Here is a 25,796-nt window from a genome sequence, read left to right as displayed (position 1 = left end):
CTCTTTGCGCATTACTAGGTCCCAGGCCTCCATGACGCTATTCCCGCTAGAGTAAGAGGTTGCCTTCACTAGTCTATGTACCATGAGGGTCGGGACGAGTCTGAGGATGGTTCTTAGGTGTCCCTACCACATCCGCATTGTCCAACACTATGTCCAGCACACTAAAGGTGCTCATTTTTTGAATGAATGAATGAATGAGCTGTGAGGAGGTTATATTTAAGAAATAACCTTTAGAGTAAGATTTGTAGCATAGTTAACAGTGATATACCAATGCCAATTTCCTAGTTTTGATGTTGTATTATAGCAATATGATATGTTACTATTGGGCGAAGCTGGGTGAAGGGTACATGGAACTCATTGTACTATTCTTGCAACTTCCTGTGAATCTGTAATTATTTCAAAATTAAAAGTTAAAAAAAATTACCTTTAGTCAGGCTCATGCCAACACACTTCAACTCTTGGAGGAAGCAGTGCTGGAAGGTGAATTGATTCAAAACCTGTTTACAGCACTGCTTTTGTTTTATTATTATTTGTAAATTTAAACACATGACTCACTCATATGGTTCAAAATTTTAAATATATAAGAAAGTTTACAGTAGGTAGTGTTTGCCCCAGCCACTTAATTCCCCTTCCCATAGGCATTTAATGTTAATGTTATTCATTTCTAGTGCTAATTTTAGTGAGATTGTACCTACACACATATGTATCTGTGAGTGTGTATGCATGAATAGAAGTATATTTATATACATACCCATTGTCACTGAGTCAATTCTGACTTATAGCAACCGTGTAAGACAGAGTAGAACTGCCCCATAATGACATCCAAGGCTTAGTCTTTATGGAAGCAGACTGCCACATCTTTCTCCCATGGAGCCACAGGTGGGTTCGAACCTCTGACCTTTCAATCAGCATACGAGTGCTTTAACCACTGCACCACAGTGCTCCTTATTTGTATATATATAAAAGTGTATTTCTTTTTTCACTCAAATGGTAGCATTTGATAGACTCTGTTCTGTTATTTAACTTTTTTCATTTAACAACATTTCTTGGAGGCTTTTCCTATCAGCACCCAAAGTGCTTCCTCATCCACTGTTATGGCTGTACCCCATCCTTTTTTATGGCCCCCAGTTGATGGACATTTATGTTGTTCCCAATCCTTTTGCTTTTATAAACAAACCTGCAATGAGTAATCTTGTTCATTTGTCATTTCCCAAGTGTGCGAGTGTGTTTGTAGAATAAATTCCTAGAAGTGGAATTGGGTCAAAGGATATGAGCTTTATAATCTTGATAGTGCCAAATTGTCCTCTATAGAGCTTGTTCTGTTTTATGCACCCACCAACAATGTGTTTTAATGAAATTCTGTGTTAACTCGGTGATTTAAGAAAAATTATTTTGGTGACCCCTTTGTGAGTCTGACAAAAGTTGTGTGCCTCTCTCAGAGAGAAACAAAAATCATACAGTGTTTTCCTCACAAGTTCAGACAGCTCAGAGACCAATCCCACCCCAAGGCCATCCATGGAATTCAGTTTAGTAAACTCTGGCTGAAGAGGAGGCACTTTGTCAATGTACCTAAATTCACATCTATGCTGCAGCACTGACCTTCTGTGGAAGGAACATCAGGCAGGACATTTGATCTCTTGGAGCCTCAGTTTCCTTTTTGAAGGAAAAGTATAATAATTCTATTCATATAAGGCACTTTTGAGGATACATACATGCTTTTATGTAAAGCATCTAATACAGTGCTTGGAAGATAGTAGGTTCTTGATATATGGTTTTTTTGTACACACACACACATATACACACAAAGACATATATTCACTCACAAGCACACATAGCCCTAGGTTCTCTTCCAGCCTCTGTTTTCCAGTTGTCCCCATAATAACTGCTGCTGATTTCTCAAGATCAACCTTTGGAGAACATTTCTCAAAGTAGCGACCGCAGAGCTACTGCCTAAGAATCCGAAGTCCTTGATTAAAATGCAGATTCCCAGCTGCCACTTCAGATTCATGAATTAGAATTTCTGAGAGATGGGTCCAGGGAGCTTTGTACTCCTGGATTCTAATGCACACTGAAGTTGGAGAAACAACACTAAAGAGTTTGGTAAATTCCTTCTAGTCCCTAGACTGCAATTTTCTTAATTACCATTATGTAGCTTTATCGGTGACTGTCTGTAGCCAGCAGACGGATAGGTGTGGACACCTGAGAGAAAGCGTGACTAATACCTAGGACAACCTCCTCAAGTTTCAACTATAAAAAATACAAGTATTTATTAATATAACAGACAGCATGCACTCTACTCCCTCAAGAATCTCTCATGACAAGCAGTGATTTTGCCTCTCCTGCTCTCCGGTTAAGAATCAATGGTCTTTGAGTATATGTAACAGGTTACATGTAGAACCATTTTAAACCAAGTTGTACAGTGGGTCATTTATTCAATAGATATTTATTAAGTACCAACTGTGTGCCAGGCACTCTTTTAGGTACTGGGGACCCAGCAGTGAATGAAACAAATACAAATCCCTGCCCTCATGAAGCCTGCATTCTAGCTTACGTTTGAGTAAACATTAGAGTGTGGTACAAGTATGTCCCATGCAACCTTTTTTTTTTTTTTTTTTTTTTGTATAAGTGTGTCCCAAATGGAGCCCTGGTGACACAGTGGGTAAGACCTCAGGCTGCTAACCAAAATGTTGGCAGTTCAAATCCACCAGTTGCTTCTCGGAAACCCTATGGGGCAGTTCTACTCTCTCCAAAGGGTTGCTATGAGTTGGAATCGACTCAGTGACAATGGGTTTTTTTTTTTCTTATGTCATAAATATTGCATGGAATATACTTATCCTAAAAAGGTATTTATTGTTTATTTGAAATTCAAATTTAACGGGGCACCCTATACTTTATCTGGCACTCTGTCCAGGGCTGCTCTGTACAGCCTCTAACCCCAGAGGGTGGCTGGAGTCCCATGTGGCTTGCCCTGAGCCTGGAGCTCTATGATCTTGGTCTCAGGTGGGCACTGTACCTGAGGTGGGTGAGGAACAAGTATGGACAGAGTGTGGACTGGCAGGAGAGAGGCAGCCCTCCCTCACCTGTGTCTGGGCAGCGGCTGGAAGCACCTAAGAGATGAAGAGATGCTGGCACAATGCTACGCACTTCAGTGTTATCTCATTTAATCCTTTTACCAGTCCTATGAGTTAAGTATTATCACTGTTATTTCCACTATCTAAATGAGGAGACTGAGGCTCTGCAGTGTTAAGACCACAGACTGTTAAGTGGAGGAGAGGAGTTGCAGTGCCTGGGGCCACTGCCAGGTCTTGGATGAGTTGAATCTTCCAGGCCCTTCCCTCTGGTAATACCAAAGGTTTAAGGTGGGAGCAGCCCCCCACCCCCACCCCAGCTCCCTGGGGGCAGGAAATGTTCCCAGTTTCTCCTGGCACTGGGCCAGGGTCCTGTCCAGGTACATATGCTTGCTGGAGATTCCAGGCTGGGAACTGGATCTGCAGTCTTTTTCATCCCCGCCTGGCCAGGGACAGTGACCATCAGCATGAGCTGCTGCCAATGGGCACTACCATCTGCCATATGGGTGCCCATGGGAGAGACTCAGGGCAAGTTGCTGTATCGAAGGCCCAGCCTCCCCTGAGCCCTGAGGCCAGTCAGGTTGGCTTCCCCTGACCAGAGGGGGCTCCCCGAGGAACTTGCTGCTCTAAGTCCCAGCCCCTCTCGAGGAGGCGGGCAGCCGAGGCTCAACAGCCAGAGAGAGGCTTCTCAGCTCCAGAGCCAGATGTAACATTGACCTTAAATGGTAAAAGCTCCCCAGAGTGAAGAGAGGCTGGCCAGAGGAGGAAAGGGGAATAACTCAGTTTTAGGTAAGTACTGGCTATATCGGAGAATAACCTGCCTCTTCAGTGGGGAAGCAGACGGAACCCTTCTCCTTAAAGGTACAGGGTGCTGGGATAGGGGTGCTTAACTTTAACTTTCCAGGGGAGTTGGCTTTGTTGGGTGGCATTCCAGTTGGAGTATTTTTATTACTGCTGTTTTAATTTTTAAGTGAGAAGTGAATCTTGTCAGTCTTAACTAAATCATGCTCCTTTTGCTAGCTGTTGGGAAGCATGCACAGGTTAGGGTGAAAATGTGGATTATGACTGGAGATCCCCACTCCCAGCTTTCCTGTGATCCCCTTTGGGGCAAAAGAGGGGTCTCCAGAATACTTAGTTTTCTCCCTACTGCCTGCTACCCCTTTCCCAGCCTTTCTCTGTGCTCACTCTGTGTCTGTCTCTGTCCCCATCTGCCCGCTACCTTGAACCCTGTCCCGGCCCATTCTTGTCTCCATCCTTGATTCTGCCCCTGCCTGTCCTGTGTTCTGGGTGCAGCCCCTATTTTTATTTCTGTCCCCATCTCTCCTTCTGTCTCCAGCTTTGCCAGCCTGTGCCCTTTTCCTGCTCTCTAGAGGGGGTGCATTGGCCCTGGCCTGTGCCCTAAGCCCTGCTCACCTTCAGAGGCTCTGTGTCGAAGCTCTTTCCAGAGTGAACTGCACTCAGGTTGGCCTTCAAATGAAAGGCCCGTGGAAGACACAGGCCAGAGAGAGGCACCAGCTGTCTTGCTTCCTCCTGCCTAGTAAACAGTTGTAAAAGCCCAGAGAGGCTCTGAAGTTTGAGTAAACAGCAGCACAGAGTCTGGGACCCCTGGCCAATGCCCCAGCCCCTAAGAGCTCAGCAGCTGCTGTTCTTAACACTCTTGGGGCAGCTCATTGGGGAAAATAATGCAGTCCCAGGGCTTGCCTGAGTCTCTTGCAGGAAAAAGGAGGAAGCTGCCTAGGACTGTCAGGCTTGGGGAGAATTAGGGAGTCAGGACCTGTTAAGAATTGTGTTGCCTCAACCAGGGCAGAAAAGCAGAGGCTCCTTGATCCTTATGACATGCGGTAAGGCAGGTAGAGCTACACCCACCTCTCACTTAAGGAGGAGGAAGCTCAGGTTAAATGACTTGCCTAAGGTCAGAAGGAGCAAGCTAGAACTTGAACCCAGGTCTGTATGACTCTGACTGCAGTGCTCCTGCTCCTCAACACAGCTTCGAGTGTGAGGTTACATGCCTGCCTTGAATAGCATCTTGTGATTTTTAACCAAACGGACAATACAGTTGTCATGTTTGTTTGTTCCATGGTTCAGTGATATGTGTGTGTGTGTGTGTATGTGTGTGCATATGTATTAAGGGTGACTTTTTGTATTCACAGCTGTTGTACCTTCCTCTGTGCTTGGTAGTAAGTTGGGCATTTATTGGAAGAGAAATTTCCTGCACACTTACCCGCTAAAATCATCTAGGAGGTATAACTATGTGCTAATTGTGACAACATGATCAATTGTCACCATACACGTGTTTTCTGGGGGGAAAAAAGCAAACTCTTATGTAGTTCTTACTATGTGTCAGATATTGTTCTAAGCACTTAATATATAGTAACTCACTCACTACTGTACTACCCTATAAAACAAGGATTATTATTACCACCCAAATTTGTAGATGGGGACATCTTAGCACAGAGTGGTCACACAGCTGGTGAAAGGAAGAGCTAGCATTTCACCTCGAGTAGCCCATCTTTGGAGTCTTTTACCTTAACCACCAGACTCTGCTCATGTCCAGTCAGTACCATTTCTGAGAGGACAGTGGGGAGAAACACAAACTGTTCCAACACTGTGTGCCTAAGGCTCTCTGTACGTGATGTGCTCCATACAGCAATCCTATAAAGGATGTATCTTCAGCTCAGTTTTACAGGTAAGGACACCAGGATTTGGGCACATTAAATGACTTGCCCAAAGTCACCCAGCCACCAACTGACAGAGCAGGGAATTTAAATAGCGTCTAGGGTGAGGACAGTTAGGGGTGTGTAACACCTTCTGCTTGAACCTAAATTCCCAGGAGGGCCAATGGGCTCACAGTTGCAACATGGAGAGTTCCATGAGTCGCTGTGAGAGGAAGCCAGGTTCCTTGCCTGGTAGTCTGAATCACACATAATAGGAATCCTCAGCTTCCCAAACAATCCCTGCCTCTTTTCTCTAAACCTTGGTAATGGAGATGGATAGATGTACCCCACACTCCAGCACAAGTAGAGACTGAGCCCTGGAGGCCAGGGACCTCATCTCATTCCTCAATGTGTGTCCAGTGCCCAGCATGATGCAGGGAGTGCAGTAAATGCTCAGGATTATTTTGAATGAATAAATGGACGTGATGTTTATAAAATGTGTTCTGGTTAAACGAGGCCCTGGGTTTATTATATATGTGTATCTGATGATCAGATTCTTCCAGTACGACTTGAAAGGATTCAAGGTGAGGATCTCAAGTTCTCCATCCCGTCCCCACCCCACTGCTTCTCCTGGGTAGGCCCACAGAGTCACTGGGCTGCCCCTCAGCTGTCCTCTCTGTGGTTTGGCAGTCAGCAGAGGAATCCTGTTGGGAGCAGGAGGAGCAGAGGCCTGGAAAGATGGGAGGAGAGAGCTTGGAGTCCTCCCAGACTCTGCCCCTGCCCCTTGGGGAGTTATTTGAGTCAGGGGAGAGAGATGGAGAAGTGGTTCTCATGTAGTGTATCTAAAATATACATATATGTAATATGCATGTAATGTATATATGCATATGTGTATGTAATGTACATGCATGTAGTGTATGCAGTACATGTAAAAGGAAAGGAAATTAATACTAATTGAGCTCCTACCTTGAACCAGGATCTGTGCTAGATGCGTTATTTAATTTAATCCTCATGTTAGAGATAAGGAGCCTTGGTGGCACACTGGTTAAGACCTCAGCAGCTAACCAAAAGGTCAGCTGTTTGAATCCACCAGCTGCTCCTTGGAAACCCTATGGGGTAGTTCTCCTCTGTCCTATAGGGTCGCTATGAGTTGGAATTGACTCGATGGCAACAGGTTTGGTGTGGTTAGAGATGAGGACACAGCTGCTCAATGAGGTGAGGCAACATGCCCAAAGGCATACAGCTGGTAAGTGTGTGTTCCATCTCTGGCCACCTCAGTTCAAAGTTAGTGTTTACTATATTAGATGCCACGCTGCCTCTAGTTACTAACCCAGGTCCAAGGGTCACAGTCCAAATGGTGGGAAAGTCAAGAAAAGAGAATTCTGAGTTTGTCCCGTGGACCTTAGAGGTCAGATCCAGAGTTCAGGCAAGAGCCCAAGGCAGCCTCACTGGATGCGTCCTTCAGACGCAGAGTCTTAGCAGGGGCAACACGTGCCTTCTTCACCAGGGCCTTCTCCTGGGGAGAAGGAAAGTGGGAATCAGTCAGCCAGTCAGAAAATCTTCCCTCCCAGCTGGCCACATGTAAGAAACAGTTTACTGAAGCTGAGATTAATCCACTTTGGTTACTTTTTCCTATTAATTTTGTTTTTCTTGTGGTAAAATATACACAACACAAAATTTGCCATTTTAACCATTTTCAAGTGTATAATCCAGTGGCATTAATCACACTCACAGTGTTGTACAACCATCACCACCACTTGTTTCCATACTGTTTCATCACCTCAAACAGAAACTTTGTTCCTATTAAACACTAACTCCTCATTCTCCTCCTCCCCCAGCCCATGGTAACCACCAGTGTACTTTCTGTCTCTGTGCCTTTGTCTATTCTAGATATCTCATGTAAATGGGATCACATAATATTTGTCCTTTTGTGTCTGGCTTATTTCACTTAGCATAATGTTTTCAAGGTTCATCCATTCAGCATGTATCAAAACTTCATTTCTTTTTATGGTAGAATAAAATTCCACTGTATGTATATACTACATTTGGTTTATTCATTTGTCTGTTCATGGACCTTTAGGTTGTTTCCACCTTTGGCTATTGGAAACAATGCTGCAATGAACATTGGTGTGAAAGTTTCCTATTAATTTTTAATTTATAATTTTTACTCACTTTATTCTGGTAATAAAAGCAATGTACATTTCTTGTTAAAATTTCTTGGAAAATATAGAAATGAATATAAATAAGAAAATACAGAAGTAAATATAAAGAAATAAAAATTCCTACATAATTCCATCACTCAGAGATAAGTATTGTTGATATTATGGTATGTTTCTTTCTTGTCTTTGTATTTCTCTATATTTTATAAAACTAGAGTCTTATTATGCTATGATTTTATAGTCTGCTTTTTTTTTTTTAACTGAAAATTCTATCAGGATCCTTTTGTTGTTGTTAAGTGCCTTCGAGTTGGTTCTGACTCACAGTAACCCTATATGCAACACAACAAAACACTGCCCAGTCCTGCGCCATCCTTTTACATATCATGAAATATACTTCAAAATTATGATTTTTTTCAATGGTAATGTAATATAGAATCGTTTTAGTCATAATACAGTTTACTCATTGCTCCTTTTGGTGGTCATCTGCAAATTTTTTTCCGAGAACTCTCTCAGTGGCACACACCACGGATGGCTTTTCCATATATTTATGGTGTTTGAAAGCTCAGCTGTCAGAGCTGGGCTTGTGAGATGTTTCCCAAGATGTGAGCTTATTCTGCAAGATGATTTTAAGTACAATACTAACTCTGCCTTAAGCACATGAAATCATATCATGAGAACGTTATTCTCCTTTTAAATTCTTTTCAGTCCTTTCTGACCAAAGAGAAAGCTTCCATGTGAAGTAGGATGACAACTGTGCTGGTTTCCCTGGGAATGAGGAGTGCCACAGGACTCCGGTGCTAAAACTGGGCGGTCCTGGGCAAACCGAGATGAGTTGGTTACCTTAGTTTGTGCCGAGTGTGTCTTTAGCAGCTTTCTGACACTTGCTTGTCTCCCTTTTTGACAAAACGAGAGCAGGCCTTGGGCATGGAGCCCTTGGCAGGCAACAGCTAGAATTTAATAACTGTTTTCGTTTCATTTATTTTTATAATAACTCTATTTGTGGCAAGTGGTACTGATTTTTCCATTTACGGTAGAGCTATAAAGTTTCCCTTTTAAATAAATGTAATGACAATAGTACCTAAGCCTTACTGAGTGCTGATATGCAAGGTGCTGTCTAATGCTTTACCTGCAGTATTTCATTTAGTACTCACAGCAACTCTGTGAGGTAGGTATCTCTGAAATAGGTACCTTTCTATTAACCCTGTCATACAGATGAGAAAATTGAGGCACAGAGAGAATAAAGAACTTGCCCAGGAGCACAAAGCTAGTAAATGGCAGAGCTGGGCTTTCAACCCTGGCTTTTTGGCCCATTACTAGTCAGATTTTAAAAAAATTAAGTAATTAAAGGTATAGGTGGCACACAGACATGACAAAAGTCGTGAGGGTGGTGTGCAGAGGACTCAAGTTTAGGAAACACTGGCTTGGTGGAAATTGGGATTTTATGAACAGGGAAATCAGAGTGTGCATGGTGTGGGGGGAACTGAGCCATCCCAGCAAAACCAAGGAAAAGTTAGTGATCTGTGGGCCCATGAGAGAGAATGAGCCGTACACAGAGGGCATCATGGCTGCCAGAGAAAGGGACACACAGAGGCCACAGGGAGTTCTGCTGCTGATAGGAGAACCAAGGAGCTGTTTCCAGAGAGCCCAGGGTTCCTGGTTCTTCAGAAGAAAGCCTGAAGACACCGTTGACATGGTTTGCTCATACAGGTGTGGTCAAAAGAACACTGGATTGTGAATCCAGAGATTGGGTCATTGCTGGCCAGCTCTTCCCTCATTACTACAATGGGGAGATGATGCCCTGGTGGAAGGGGCAGGCACTGGAGTGACTGTGTCTCCACCACTGACCAGCTGTATTACCTCAAGCTGCACTTCATCTCTCTGAATCTCGGTTTCCTCTCCTGTAAAACAGAGATAATGATAGCACCTACTTCACAGGTTAAATCCCTTAGCCCAGTGTCTGTTCTTAGCACCTAGTAAACTTAGTTGTTATCATTTCTGGGCCATGTCTGCCCCCTTCCAGAGATCCCATCAAAGAGATTTCTGCACTAGGTTTGAGGCTCTGACCATCCGTAATTCATGATCCTATTCTCACCTCCATTAATGCCCCAAGGAGAGTGATGGGCTTATTCTCTAGAAGATTGGCTGTTGGTGCCTGATGGGGTCTTTCAGGAGGCCCAATAAATAACACCTCCTTCTGTCACTTAAGTTCTGAGACTTTTTGAGAATTCAGAGTCTAATATAATCCTAATGACTGATAAAGCTAGTACTGGATATATATGGGCAGGCAAGTAGACTTTCTAATATTGAAATGAGCAGACTTATCTCCCCGCCCTATGTGGTGTTCCCCCTCACCCATGAAGGCAGGCCCCTTTAAGTCTTAGAGCATGGAGAGGAGTAGAGGGAACTGTGTGTTTCCTGTAGGCAGCTCATTCCCAAGACAAAGGGAAGAGAAAAGGGCTGAGCTATTCCTGTTAACATTTCTCAGAACTCACGAGTCAGGTAAGCCATTCCCCTGAGGTGAACCCAAGAGTATTACTCTCTTGGAGCTCCTTTCACATGGAAGGAAACAATCACGTATGGAGAAGGAGCATCATCCTCCTTGTAATACTGAAGGAAGGGCCTTGTCCAAGTCCTGTTGAAAGCTGGTCCCTCTGGTGACATACCTGGTGAGACTTAGTCCATCCCCTAGTGAGAGTGTGGAGAGCTGACTGAGGCTGCATGGGCTGTCACAGATGGGTCCTGTGAGGATGGGCACCCTAGCTCCTGCCTTTTCCACTTGATGGAACATCACCCTTTCTCATCCTGAGATGCCTGGTGGGGTCTTGTTTGATATGAAGTTTTTCCTTAGACAAAACAGCAGCCAACTGGAGGTATCTGGTAAGAGTTTTTCCTTACAGCTCCAGACAGGCAGCAAATGATCTCTTAATTCTCCTCTTCTTCCAGGTTTGCTATGAGTAGGAATTGACTCTATGGCAATGGGTTTAAATGGGTTTTCTTCTAGGTTACTGTACAGATAGGCAAGAAAATATAGGGGAAGGGAACTACCATTGTTTGAGCATGTTCTATGAGCCAGGAATTTTAAGTCTATTATCTCATTAAATCCATATTGTAGCCACGTAAGGGAAATGTTTATGAGCAAACTGACTCAGTGAGGTTAGGTCATTAACTAGTAAGTAGAGAATGGGGAGTAAAACCCAAAACCGTTGTATTCCAGACCTCCATCTCTTTCCATCTCCTGTGACTTACATACCTGGGCAGCAGGGCAAAGGAGAATGTCTAGCCCTTTGTTCATGCTCCTGTAGTTTGAACCCAGGAGGCCCTCAGAAGGCCCTCAGCACTGCTGCTCAGGCCAGAGACCCCAAGCTCTTCCGCTGCCCCACTAGGCCTCCTCTACTTTGCCCCTCTCTTTTGTCTTCTTTCAGCTTGTGAAACCCTTTATCAGGCTCATAACCTTATCAATTAACAAGAAACCCTGGTGGTGTAGTGGTTAAGAGCTATGGCTGCTAACCAAAAGGTCAGCAGTTTGAACCCACCAGGCAGTCCTTGGGAACCCTATGGGGCAGTTCTACTCTGTCCTGTAGGGTCACCATGAGTCAGAATTGACTCGATGGCAACAGGTTTGGTTTTTTCGGGCTTTTTTCTATTTAGAAGTCCATGAACAAGTCACTTCCTCCATTAATAAGTCTAGAATCATGAGCTTTCTATTGGCAAGAAATGCTGCGCCCTACAGTTGTGAGTCTTGAGTCACTCTTTGTGGCTAGCCAAGGTTTGTGCCCTAAAAGTTCCTAGAGGTTGCCATGCTCTCCCAGTCTGCCTCAGAGGTAGGCTAGAGTAGTGGTTGGGACTTTAGATTTTCAAATCAGATGACCTGAGTTCACATCCCACCTCCACTACTTACTGTGTGACCTTGGGAATGGTCTAACCTCTCTCTGCCGTACTTCTCTTAGCTATAAAATAGGGCTGATGATAATAATATTACTTGCTCAAAGGGTTGTTATGAAGGTAAAATGGATTGTTGTATCAAAATACTTGCATGTAAGCACTCAGTAAATATTAATTATTTTATTGGAGTCTAGCATTGAACACATGGCACTCCTCTATTTTGGGATCCCAAATGGTCAGGTTTCCCTAAGTGCTGTTCTGTCATAATATTTTCAACCTTTAGGGGTTGACTCTCTAGAAAGAATGTAATGCCTTCCGGGCTTCTTACCTAAGACAGCTTTCCTATTTCCCCAGCTGAGTTCTGATTGATTCCTACTGTAGGTTGAAAGGCAATGATGTTAAGGCTCAGTGTTGTCAGGGGGCAATTGGCCTACTGGATGCCAAGACCTTCCTAAGGTGCATCATTCTGGAGATGTTCCAGAATGGAGCTATTCTTAAGCCTGGTTAGTGGGCTGGAGTTGAGGGTACCTGTAGAGACTCTCAATAATCAAACTCACGAGAGACTGAAGTATACGTTTGTGAATGTCTATGTGCTAATGTATGGTGGGATATAAACCTTTCCAAAGATCAGAATGCCTGGGAACAGAGATTTTGGCCAAAAGGTAGAAAGTCCTGAGGATTATTTCACCTAGGCCAGGATGTCACCTGATAGGCCATCCCTGCTCACACCAGAAAGACTTTCCCAGAGCTCAAGAGGGGTTTCTCTCCTCTGGAAAGTTTAGATGAGCATTTCTCTTTGAGAGCTCCTTTGTCTGCTGTAGAAACATGCTCTATAAATTGTGGTTATTACAATTGGAGGTAGTAGTGTTCACCTAGCCTGCCTCCAGGGAGCATGCAGGAAATTGATCAGATTTAATCTATATTGGTTAAAGTTGTTCGGTTACCAAGTACCAGAAGCCTATTGTCTTAGTCATCTAGTGCTGCTCTAACAGAAATACCATGAGTGGATGGCTTTAACAAAGAGAGATTTATTCTCTCACAGTCCAGTAGGCTACAAGTCCAAATTCAGGGCATCGGCTCCAAGGGAAGGCTTCAAGTCCAAATTCAGGGCATCAGCTCCAGGGGAAGGCTTTCTCTGTCGGCTCTAGAGGAAGGTCCATGTCATCAATCTTCACTTGTTCTGTGAGCTTCTCTGCACAGAAACCTCAGGTCCAAAGGACACACTCTGCTCCTGGTACTTCGTTCTTGGTGATATGAGGTTCCCATGAGTCCCTGCTCACTACTCTCTTTTATATCTCAAAAGAGATTGGATTAAGACACTATCCAATCTTGTAAACCTCATCAGTATAACCTCATCACAGTGACAGAATTTACAACACATAAGGAGATCACATATAACCTCATCATAGTTGTTGAGTTTACAACACATAAGGAAATCACATCAGATTATACAATCATACAATACTGGGAATCATGACCCAGCCAAGTTGACAGATATTTTTGGGGGACACAATTCAATCCATGACAGCTATGTTGGCTAACTTAAGAGAAAATTGAGGTTTATTGGAAGGTAGTTCAGAGAATCAAAGGAAGAAGTAGACAGGAAGGGCAGGACCCAGGGCAGGGCTGGGGACTTGACAACAGGAACTTGCCATGTTTTCTCTAGAGAAGAGGTCTTTGAGTTTTTTTGATGATGCCTCTCATAAGTTAAAAAAAAATTCTTTTAGCATGTGCTTCCAATTTGCATGTATTTATTTAAAGTCATACTCATAAGCTACTGTACTATTATGCTAGTTTCTAAAATATATAAAAATAGATTTTTTTTAAAGTGAGAACAATGAAATAATATTTTGAAAATCATGTTTTTTTTTTTTTAACAGTGTCAATGATTTTTTGCTTCCCCTAAAAACAATATTCTTTAGTGAGTGAAATGTGATTGATTATGCTTCATTATTTTTTTTAAATCTTGGGTTGGTACTTTGGATAATCGCTGGCTTTAATGACCATCATGGCTCAAAGAGATACTTTCTCAGTCAGGCTCCCAGCAGGGAACCAAATCCAGCTCAGACAGTTCAAGAGATTTTAACCAAAGGCCTATTTACAGAGGTGTGGGAGCCAACAAGTGATGGTGAGGAACCCCCAAACTAGCAATATCTGGAGGCCATTACCAGCCTAGCTGGGACGGGCAAAAGAAGGAAATAGTGTTACCAGAAGCCAGTGAGATCTGGAGCCAGGGAAGAGGGTTCACCTAGAATAAGCTGTAGTTATGGAAGGATACAGCCACTGCCAAGGAGTCCTGGTAACACAGTGGCTAAGCACTTGGCTGCTAGCCGAAAGGTTAGGGGGATTCGAACCGACCCACCACTCTGTGGGAGAAAGATATGGCAGTCTGCTTCTGTAAAGATTTACAGCCTTGGAAACCCTGTGGGGCAGTTCTACCCTGCACCATCAGAATTGACTCGACTGCAACAGGTAGTAGGTAGTACAGTCACTGCCAGAGAATGTAGGGCTGAAGCAAGGAGGGAGCAGTGAGGGATATGCCCCAACCTCTCTCTCCTCCTACTTTTTGCTGGTCCATTGGTCAAATTCAATCAGCAAGCAAGGAAGCCCAAGTGGTACTTTATATAAGTGTCATCTTGGATCATCCTGGAGCACAGGGTAGAGCAGAGCAGAGCAGAGCAGAGCAGAGAATGAATCTAGGGGCAGAACAGGCAGGGAAGAAGGACAGAGGAAAACCAGCCCAGAATACCTGACCTGGAAGAATGGCATCCTTGGCTGAACTTACTGGATCGTGATACTCAGTTTTCAATTTTGTCCACCAGTTTACAAAGTAATTTTTTGAGCATTGCTTGTAGTTTCATTAGTAGCACTATCTGTACTCCACTTTTCTTTGCAGGAGCTTTTTTAAGCCACATGCCCATTTTATGATGGTTGGTTTAGTTAAAACTAGATAAATGTATTCTACTAATCCACTTACTTGGGCACATACAAACTGTAGGTCCACTTCGCTGAAAGCAAATAAATACAGGAGAGTGCTACATCAGCCGCTTAGCATTGTAGAATTCCTGCTCTTCCCTCAGGACATTTCATGAATGGGACATGACGGTGACCTTTTGATATATGGACTGAATGAGAGCCCCATTTAATCTGCTTAAACATTAAGGAAAGTTTACTTTGTTCCTACTTTTTTAATAAAAAGAAAATTTGACAGTTTCAAATTTTCTTCCCGTATGTCACTGGATCATCTTGCACATTCCCTGGGTATGCATACTCCACAATGAATACCACAGCTTTAGGGCACAACTGCAAGCTTGACCAGAGTCTAGTGACTCTTAATTCTGTCCAAGTTCTCAGAAGAGAGAATCTGATAGGCCCAGCTTAGGTCAGGATCAATCAATCATGACCAGGGGACAGGATCATGGGGGCATAGATGTGGCCAAGGGGAACCATCCCCTGTATATAGGGGTCCCTTCCAGAGAAGGGAAAAATGCTGAGAGCAAAAGTCTCTCCAACGCATATCATCACTAACTTATAATTACCTTCCTGTCTTGCTTTCCAGAGATCCCAGTCAAGCCTCCCAACGCTTCAGCCACATTTACATTTCAAGATGAAAGGGGGAGAAGCAAGGAAAGAGCAGCAAAAAAATTCTTGGCCAACTTCCATAGATGACTAATCATGTTCATTGCATGTGGGTTTTTCACCAGTTTATGCATTAGAGGGCTGCCTTATTTCCTTGCTGCTGTCCCCATGTATAGCAACATTCCTGAAGATCTGGTATTCACAGGGCCTCATATTGACTTAGAGGCAGACTGAGTCTCAAGGAAGTTAGGTCCAGCAGAGAAAGAAAGATGCAGCGATGGACCTCCAGAATCTGGCACATTAGACCCAGAAGTACTTGGCAAGTTGTCTCTAAATCATAGCTCCTAAAGTTTATAAAACACAGAAGATGCCTAGGCACGTGAGCAAAGAAAGCTTGAATTTTCAAAATCCTGGAGAGGAAGGTTCCATTAGCTGAAACCTCCAGAGACTTGTTTCACATGACAACAGTAAGAGTAATAATAATGTACATATTATTTATTATTATTATAACATCTTATCCCTTACTGAGCACCAGCTAAATACTGTGTTAAGCGCTTTGCGTATGTTATCTCATTTTTTCACAATACCCTGTAAAACAGGTAATAATATTATCTCCATTTTCCTGGTGAGAAAATTCAGGTTTTGTGAAGTTAGTCATTCAGGATCACATAGCTGAGGTGGCAGAACCGAGCTATATTGTCCTTGGGGCAAAGTGCACAGAAACCATCAAAATAGAAACTCTCGCTGGAGCTTTCTGGGCCAGGAGGAAGTGGAGGCTTGACCTGTAAGATTTTTTTAAAAGGTTAGATGAATATGGGCTTGTACAAAGGTATTAAAGGAAGCTGGGAGTTGCCTAGCCCCATGGCAAATTTACAGTAGGTTTTTGGTAGATATTGAATGAATAAATAAATGAACGAACAAATGAAATAACGAACAAATCGACTTCCCAGGTTGAAGACAGTGAAAGTCTACCAACATCCAGCCCTGGTGCCCCTTTCCAAGCTGAAATAAAGCAGTCATATCATTAGTGGGTCCCAAGATATAGACTTGGCTCTGCCTCCAACTAATTTTGTTCCCTTGAGCAAATCATTTCTCCTTTCTGAGTCCTTGGTGTCCTTATCTGTTAACTGCTCACCCTCCAAGGCCCAGGGATTCACCCCAGTAGTTGCATGAATGAGGCCATCCCAGAGCAACAGTTGTGTCAGACGCTATGTCTGTGGTAAGGAGGGAGATCACAGTTGTGTTAGAAGAGTCAGCTATTATTCATTTCCTAAAAGCCCATGCAGTGCTTTAGGGCAGCTAGACCTGGCACCAGGTCCATAGTCAATGGAAGACAGTGTTTTTAAGAAAATATTTACTGCTAAAGGGAATGCCTATTCATGCTCCTTCTTGTTAACAAGGCGCTTGACTCATGCTTTAAACAGTTACAGCTCAGATCAGAAACGATGGTTTCCTATCTGGTGCTAACAAAGGCGGCTGCTGGAGCCTGGTCCCTCTTCCCTCACACTGCAGGGCCAGCTGCCCCCCAGCTCTCCAGCTTTGGGAGCAGATGGCGTATGTCCTACATGGGTGAGGGGTGCAGACAAAAGGACTGAATTTCAGTCCCCTGGAAGGGATGAATCTTACAGGTACCAGAATTTGGGGGAGTCCTGTGTGTTGCAAACAGTTAACACACTTGGCTGCTAACTGCAAGGTTGGAGGTTCAAGTTCAGCCAAAGATGCATTGGAAGAAAGGCCTGTTGATCTACTTCCAAAAAACCAGCCATTGAAAATGGAGCACAGTTCTACTCTGACACACATGGGGTCACCATGAGTCATAAGCAACTAAATGGCAATTAGTTGGTTTTCCAGGAGGGATTGGATACCACCTCAGAGCTCCACAAGTGGAGGAGATCTAGAGAACCTGCAGAGACCCAGGAAAATGATTTGAACAGCTAACTAATCTCCACAAAGCACCTTCTCCAATTGTATCTCATCTGATCCTCCCAAAGAACTGTGGAGCCATGTTATCTGTGTACCCTTTCATGAATTCTCTGGGTTTCAGAACTTTATGCACTATCGGAGGCATAAACCCTCCCTCTGTCCCCTGAGCCCAGATTTGCATTACGACTTTCATGGGCCTTAGGCACGTTTGGCTTCATGAGCTCCAGATTTAAGTCAGCAAGATGTAGATCCCAAACCATTGAGGTTTTTTGAGTTTGTCTGTTGCAGCAGTTAGTGTTAATTTTCCTAATTCACTACCCAAGCATAGGAACCTCTCCCTTTTCACAAAAGGCAGAAAACACTTACTGCCTGTTATTAGTGCTGACTTCTCCCTGCCACTTTGTCTATCTTGGCCAGAGTGGCCATCCTAGGCCTCTGCCTACTTAGGGTTCTAGCCCTAACCCTTTCTGTGCCATATCCCTGGACGAAAGTCTTGCTACATTCCATTTTTGTGGACAAAGAAGCTTGGGATATGATTGGTACATGAGTAAGCTGGATTCATAATTTAGGTCTTCTGATTCTTGTGTGCCCTTCTGTGAGGGAGAAAACACAAAGTAGAAGTAGAAGGAGGTCTTCCCAGCTGTCAAAGCTAAGAAGGGTTATTCCTAGGGAACCATGATCATCTTTTAACTGGCTCATTGCCATTTTTGCCAAGTTGTTTTACAAAATTAGAGGCTGCTGTGGATCTGGGGACAAGGAGTGCCAAGTGTAGACTAATACTCCTGAGGGAATGTGGGAAATCCCTTCTTCAAGGCTCTTGAGGATTAAAAATGCCAACTAGCATTTATCGGTCACTTAACTATATACCAAACATTGCTCTAAGAAGTGTATGCATATTATATAATCCACATTATTATCACCATCCACATTTACAGATGAGGAAACTGAGGCACAGAAAGATAAAGTAACTTGCCCAAGGTCATACACCTATGATGTGACAGGGCTGGGATATGAATCTAGGCAGCCTGGCTTCTGCTCTTCTACCTCTGGACAGCCATCAAGCTGAGAGGGCTTAGGGCATCTCAGACTAGTGTCTTGAAGAAGATACTTTGAGATATCCATGAAAAAACATTCTTTGGTCAAATAAGTTTGGGAAACACATAATTTCTCATCAGAGCTAAGCTTCTAACCAAAAGGTAGGAAGTTCGAATCTACCAGCCACTCCTTGGAAACCCTATGGGGCAGTTCTACTCTGTCCTATAGGGCCACTATGAGTCAGAATCGACTCAACAGCAATGGATTTGTTTTTTTGGTATTGGAGATCTATACTCTGCATTTGCTTCTTAAAGGCTCTGAGAAGCCCTATAGGACAAAAACCCATCTCAATTGATATCCCCAAGTGTATTGAAACGTGGAAACCTGTACTTTCAGAGCCTTTCAGAATATTGCCCAGAACTAGGGTTTTATGGAACATACATTCAGAAAGCTGTCTAGGAACATTCTTGCCTGAGTGGATCACATGGCATCTAGAGAGCCCCTGCAGATCCAAGTGGGTCAGGATGGCCCAAAAGCCATCTGGGATGCAGGCAGTGGGCTAAAGTGAGAAAACCTACCCATGAGCTGTGTTACCTTGGAGCTAGTCATAGCATGACATTGAGTCCCAGTTTTCCTTATCTGCAAAATAACATCTACCTACTAGCGAGTTGGGGTACTGAGTGAGTAAATACATCTAAAGCATCAGGCACATGGTCAGCCTTTAGTGAATAGTGAATGTTGTTACTCTTATTTGTTGTCTGTATTGCTTGCCTTATTCTTTATAGTCTTCTGGTCCCACGTGGTACTAGGATACTAACACTGGAAGCTTCCAATGAGCAGGCTGGGCACAACTCCACTGTGTTTGGCTGGAGGTCATTGTGCCTCTTTTCTGCTCCACGGAGGTCAGAGAACTCCTCAGTCCAAAGAAAAGTTTCCTCCTGAGAAGGAGAAAGAGATCCTCTTAGGATGAACAAGAGAATAGTGAGGAAATTTAGAGAGCCGAGGGACACACTGAGGTTTAGCCTCATATCAACATCAAAAGGCAACATTAACCCAGGATTCCAGAGGCCACAGAAAACCCAGAAAAAGCAAAAGTTAGTCTTCTTGGCACAGGCAGAATCTGCCCCAGCGAAAAGAGTTTTGATTATAAGCAAGTTGGCAATTGGCAGATTATGTGCAGAAGTCTGTGCCAGCATAGACCAGTCATCTAGCAGGGGACATTTCTAAACAATGGTGGGTCTAAGAATAAATTTCAGAAGGTGATTATTTAAAAGAGACCTTGAACAGAAAGGCAATTTGAGAGAAGGACACTGTGGTGACATGGAAAGGGCACTGTGTTGGGAGTCAGTCTCAGCTGCACCCCTAAAGGCTGTGAAACCTTGTCAAGTCCCACTGAATTTCAGCTGCCTCATTTAAAAAATGGACAAAGTGATACCTGCCTTGTAGTATTTTTGTAAGGAACAAATTAAATTGTGGATCTGAAATAGCTTAGTTGCTGGAAAACTCTGAACAACAGCAAGGAGTTAGTATTAAAAACTGGGAACACCCTGTAAGGACTGCCTTCAGGAGAGGACCATCAAGATGAAATCGTTCTCTTTTAAAAAGCCTGTGCACTTTCCCAAGGTGAAGTCAACAATCAGATCTAGAATGTTGGTGAGGATTGGAGGTGGCAAGTGTAAGAGGCTTCCTGGTGAAGAGGAAATGTGACCCAGAGTTTAGAATCTCTTCTCCAGAGCATGGTTGAGGGGAGGGGAAAAAGGATTCAGTTTGTCAGCTGGAAGCTAAGGTCAACAATTTTAGCCAGGGCCTATGATGGGCAAATAGGGGCAGTAGTAGTTCAGTGGTAGAATTTTTGCATTCCATGCAGGATACTGGGGTTCTATTCCCAGCCAGTACACCTCATGTGCAGCCACCACCCGTCTGTCTTTGGAAGCTTGTGTGTTGCTATGATGCTGAACAGGTTTCAGGGGAGCTTTGAGATTAAGGTGAAGTAGGAAGAAAGGCCTGGATGTCTACTTTCTAAAATTAGCCAGTGAAAACCCTATGCATCACAACGGTCTGATCAACAGCTGATCATGCGCAAGACTAGGCAGCATTTTGTTCTGTAGTGCCTGAGGTCACCATGAGTTGGAGGCCAACTTGATGGCAGCTAACACAACAACAAACGTGATGGACAAAGCTTGTGCAAGGGCCCAAACAGGATCAGAAATGAGTAAGACATGCTTCCTGCTCTCAAAATATATATATAACTTATTCTCCTGTAAGACAGCCTGACGGGTACTTTCTATAACAAAGGAGTAAATCCAGGGAAGGGAGAGATTCATTCTGTCTGGGGCCATCTGTGAAGGCTTCTTGGAAGGGAAGATAGTTGAGCAGATGAGATTTGGGCAGGTAAGGAAGAAGGGGAATGTTTTCCAGGGAAAGGCACAGGGGTAAGAGAGTGAAGGAGCATTTCAGAATGGGGAATGAATTGACACGTTTGGAGCACAGTATGCACAGAGCCAGGGGAGAGTCATGAAACAGAAGCATAGAAGGGAATTAGGGTCCGATTGTGGAGGGCTTTGAAGGCTGAGCTGAGGAGACAGGACTTGCTCTCCAGGCAGTGGGGAGTCAAGGAGGCTTCTAAGCTGAGGAATAACACAATTAAACCTGTATTTGAGAAAGATCAGTGTGGTGGAAGATGGATTGAAGGGAGAGAGACTGAGACAGGGAGAGGAGCTGTGTCATGTCTCTGCAGGCGTTAAGGAGGGCCTGACCAGAGCAATAGGAGTCCCTGGGTGGTATAAACAGTTAATACCTTCAGCTGCTAACCAAAGGGTTGGAGGTTCGAGTCAACCCAGAGGTGCCTCAGAAGAAAGCCCTGACAATCTCTTCTGAAAAATCAGCCATTGAAAACCCTATGGAGCAGAGTTCTACTCTGACACTCACGGGGTTGCCATGAGTTGGGGTCAACTCCATGGCAACGGGTGGTGACCAGAGCAATGGCCACGGGAAAGGGGTAGCTTAAACCAAATCTGTTCAGGTTTTCATTAGCCAGGATTCTTTTTGCATGGAACAGAAACTGACTCAAATTAGATTAAACAAAAATCAGAATGTCCTGGATCACATAATTGAGAAGTTTAGGGGCAGTAGTAGTGTCATGACACACAGGGCTCAAATGATGTTATCAAGGCTCATTCCCTCTAGCTCTCAGCTGTCCTTCGTATTCAGCCTATTCTCAGGTAGCCTCTGCCTTATGGTGGCACAGTGGTACTTACAGTTCCCAGCTTACATCCTATCTTTGAAACAACCCCATCAGCAAGAACTTCCCCAGTAGTTCCAACAGAAGCCCCCAAATTGAATTTATTGGCCTAGTATGAGTCATGTGTCCATTCATCAATTAATGACCAGAGCCAGGGGCATGGGGTGTTCTGATTGGCCCACTCCCACTGGGGTCAACCCCCTCCCACCAAGCACAAGGACAATGAAGATGCTTCTGTTAGCAGAAGAAGAGGGACTGGGTACCAAGTGGTCAAAAACAGCAGATGTCCAAAAGCACCAACTCTGTGTCATGTAGTTTACACATTTCATTTCATCATCACAACCACTGTGAGGCAGAAACTATTACCTCCCTTTTACAGAGGAAGAAACAAAGGCTTAGACTGACCTATCCTCCCTCTTCACCCATCTATCACTTTCTCTGTTCTGTGCTGCACTAGCAAAGTAGAACCACTAAGAAAGCCAGTCACAGCTGAGAAAAACCGGAACTAAAGCACATGATCATACAGATCAAATCACTTTTCTTCAAGCTCAGAGACACCTAAACTGAATTTAAAGCAGAAAGCCTGGGAAGGGGTTATAGACCCTGACCACTTAATTGTTAGAAGATTAGAGGTCAGTCTCCATGAGGCAGACGAGATGACCTCATTCCCTGTATCACTCCTGTCCCATGGCAATTGGGAATCATGGTTAATGGGGGAGGGGGAAAGGAGGGGAGGCATGACTCTCTAGACATGGGGGGGTGCCACCTGGAAAAAGGTGGTCATTCAAAAGCATTCACTGCTGACAAACTTAATGACCACCACAGCTTCCCTACCGTTGGGAAACCATCACAGATGAAAGCATTTGTCAGGAAGGGAAGAGGGAGTAACGGACATTCCACACATAGACCACAGACAGTACAAAAGCACTGAGGTATGCTTGGAGTCACAAGTTTTCATGGTGATAAAATTCCCTAGGACCCCTAAATAATTTTATCAGAGAAAGACAAGCTGCTATGGGAATGGCTGCCTTTGGCATCTGCAGTCTGTCAGAAGCTAAGGGTACCCAGTCTTCATTTTTGGGAATTGAGTGACGACTTGATGATAGAGCGCTACTCCAGTCACTTCTTCAAGGGGTCCTTTATGCCCTTCCAATCTGTGTGCTGGGTTAAAGGTCTTCTACTTGGTAACAGCAAGTGGCAGGCATAAATCTTCAGCGTTTCCTGTTTGGGGACCAGTGCATGCAATGCAGAGTAGAGAGGACTGGGCAGGAGTGGAGGAACCAGGAGTGTAACAGTTGCCCAGATTCTAACTGGTGTTTGATATAAGGCACTCTGGGTGAACAGGATGTTTAAAAAATGTTAATGTTCCCAGGGGACCAGCCTAGCCCAGGGTGGAAGGCAATTTTAGATGCTTTGACTGCTATTTTTGGAGCCTGAACTTCACACACAAATTCACTGTTCCTCCAAATGGTGGACAGCCAGGGAGACTTTTAGGGGGCCCATTCCCAGCACAGCTCTGGTTCAGACTGCCCAGGATCTGCAGACCAGTGCCCTACCCCCTTCCTACCCCAAGGCTGGCCCAAAGCACCCCAGCACCAACTTCTCCAAAGAGAATCCTTCCTGAACTAATATGAGGGAATGAACCACCACCTTACGATGTGACTCAAGGCCACTTCAGGAATATTGAGCAGTTTGGACTCTGGCTAAGTCTGGAGTTAGGAGAGGAGGGATCAGAGCAAGAGACATCCAGAAAATTCCCTGGCCTTTCCTTTTCAAAGTTGGTTGAGTTGGGCAAGGAACAGGCCCAGTGGAGGGAACAGTCACTTCTTTTTTTTTAAATGTTTTTATTGTACTTTAGATGAAGGTTTACAGAACAAATAGTTTCTCATTAAACAGTCAGTACACATATTGTTTTATGACATTGGTTAATAACCCCACAACATGTCAACACTCTCCCTTCTCGACCTTGGATGACATTTTTTTTGGTGAAAATATACATAGCCATAGTTACACCATTTTGAAAGTTTCTACATGTACAATTCAGTGACATCGATTACATTATTCCAGTTGTGCTGCTATTCTCACTATCCTTTTCCAAATTATTCCATCACCATTATCTTCAATTCACTGCCCCCTAGGCTTCCCATCAAACCTTTTGAGTTGCTGTTGTCAATTTGATCTCACACAGATGATTCTTTTTTTTTGTACCTTAGATGAAGGTTTGCAGAACAAATAGTTTCTCATTAAACGGTTAGTACACGTATTGCCCTATGACAATGGTTAACAAACCCACGACATGTCAACACTGTCCTTTCTCAACCTTGGGTTCCCTATCACCAGCTTTCCTGTCCCCTCCTGCCTTCTAGTCCTTGTCCCTGGACTGCTGTGCCTCATTAGTCCTGTTTTGTTTTATGAGGCTGTCCAATCCCCAGCTGAATGGTGAACTTCAGGAGTGACTTCACCACTGAGCTAGAAGGGTTTCCGGGAGCCATACTTTCAGGGTTTCTCCAGTCTATCAGGCCAGTAAATCTGGTCTTCTTTTTGTGAGTTAGAATTTTGTTCTACCTTCTCTTCCAGCTCTGTCCAGGACCCTCTATTGTGATCCCGGTCAGAGCAGTCAGTGGTGGTAGCCGGGCACCATCTAGCTGCACTGAACTCAGTCTGATGGAGGCCATGGTAGCTGTGGTCCATTAGTCCTTTGGACTAATATTTCACTTGTATCTTGTTTTCTTCATTCTCCCTTGCTACCAAAGGGGTGAGACCAGTGGAGTATCTTAGATGGCTGCTCACAGGCTTTTAAGACCCCAGACGCTACTCACCAAGGAAGAATGTAGAACATTTTCTTTATAAACTGTGCTATGCCAATTGAACTAGATGTTTCCTGAGACCATGGTCCCCACAGCCCTCTGCCCAGCAATTCAGTCCCTTAGGGAGTTTGGAAGTGTCTATGGCGCTTCCATGACCTTTCCTTGTACAAGTTGTGCTGGCTTCACCAATACTGTGTACTGTCTTACCCTTCACCAAAGTTACCACTTGTCTATTGTCTATTTAGTATTCCCCCCCGCCCCACCCTCCCATCCCTCGTAACCAACAAAGATTGTTTCTTTTTGTGTGTAAACTTTTTCATGAGTTTTTACAGTAGAGATCTCATATGATATTAGTCGTTTTGTAATTGACTTATTTCACTCAGCATAATGTCCTCCAGTTTCATCCACGTTCTGAGATGTTTCACAGATTCATCATTGTTCTTTATCTTTGCATAATACTCCATTGTGTGTATGTACCATAGTTTTTTTTATCCATTCATCTGTTGATAGGCATCTAGGTTATTTCCATCTTTTTGCTGTTGTGAACAGTGCTGCAATGAATGTGGGTATGCATATGTCTATTAGTGTGATGGCTGTTTTTTCTCTAGGATATATTCCTAGGAGTGGGATTGCATTTTGTGGTGCTTTTTTTTTTTTTTTGTGCTGCTGACGTTTTCTTTGTTCCTCTTACTCTCCTGTGCTGAGTTCCTTTGGTTTGTGGATTTTTTTTTCATTTCTTTTGTTTTTGTAGGTTTTGTTCTTACTGAGACTTTATGTTTTTCTTTTATTTTGATGAGTAGGTTTGTTAACTTTCTTTGTGGTTACCTTGAAATTTACCCTTATCTTCCTAGATTTGAACCAGTCTATGATTACTTGGTATTGCCTTGCCTTCCTCTCCATTAGAAGGTTCTATACCTACACTGTTTATTCCCTCTTTTATTGTTCTGATGCTGTTGTCATTTACAGATTAACCTCTTTGGTTCCCTGTTGTAATTCTTTTGGTTTTGCATTGTCCTTAAGAGTTCATTTCCTAGGTTGGTATCTGGCTAGTACAATCCTGTGTCCTATATTCAGCCTGTGGTCTGATGTTGTTTGTTCTTAGATCGAGGGACTGTCTTTAATAAGTCTTGTAAGTTTGGTTTGGTTTTTAGATAGTCCCTTAATTTCTATTTATCTGGAAATGACCTAATTTCACCATCATATTTGAATGAGAGTTTTGCAGGATATATTATTCTTTTTTTATTAGTAGATGTGTTTTTTTAATTTTATTTTTTTTAAATTGTACTTCAGGTGAAGGCTTACAGAACAAATAGTTTCTCGTGAAACAGTAGTACACATGTTGTTTTATGAAGTTGGTTAACAACCCCACAACATATCAACCCTCTAACTTCTCAACCTTTTTTTTTTTTGGTGAAAATACACATAGCCAAAGATACACCATTTCAAAA

At 43.6% G+C, this 25,796-nt stretch overlaps 1 protein-coding gene across 1 annotated transcript in view; it reads left to right on the top strand.

Moving 5' to 3' along the window:
• Nucleotides 1–3,790: 3,790 nt before the first annotated feature.
• Nucleotides 3,791–25,796, top strand: part of IRAG1 (inositol 1,4,5-triphosphate receptor associated 1) — a 150,481-nt gene continuing 128,475 nt past the window's right edge. The window contains 1 exon segment of the mRNA XM_023737217.1: nt 3,791–3,857. Within this exon segment, the coding sequence (XP_023592985.1) occupies nt 3,791–3,857 (67 nt within the window).

This window comes from Trichechus manatus, unplaced genomic scaffold (assembly GCF_000243295.1).
Source record: "Trichechus manatus latirostris isolate Lorelei unplaced genomic scaffold, TriManLat1.0 scaffold00006, whole genome shotgun sequence".
Classification (NCBI taxonomy): domain Eukaryota; kingdom Metazoa; phylum Chordata; class Mammalia; order Sirenia; family Trichechidae; genus Trichechus; species Trichechus manatus.
The sequence above is the reverse complement of the archived record's forward strand: the minus strand, read 5'-3'. Positions and strand labels throughout refer to the sequence as shown.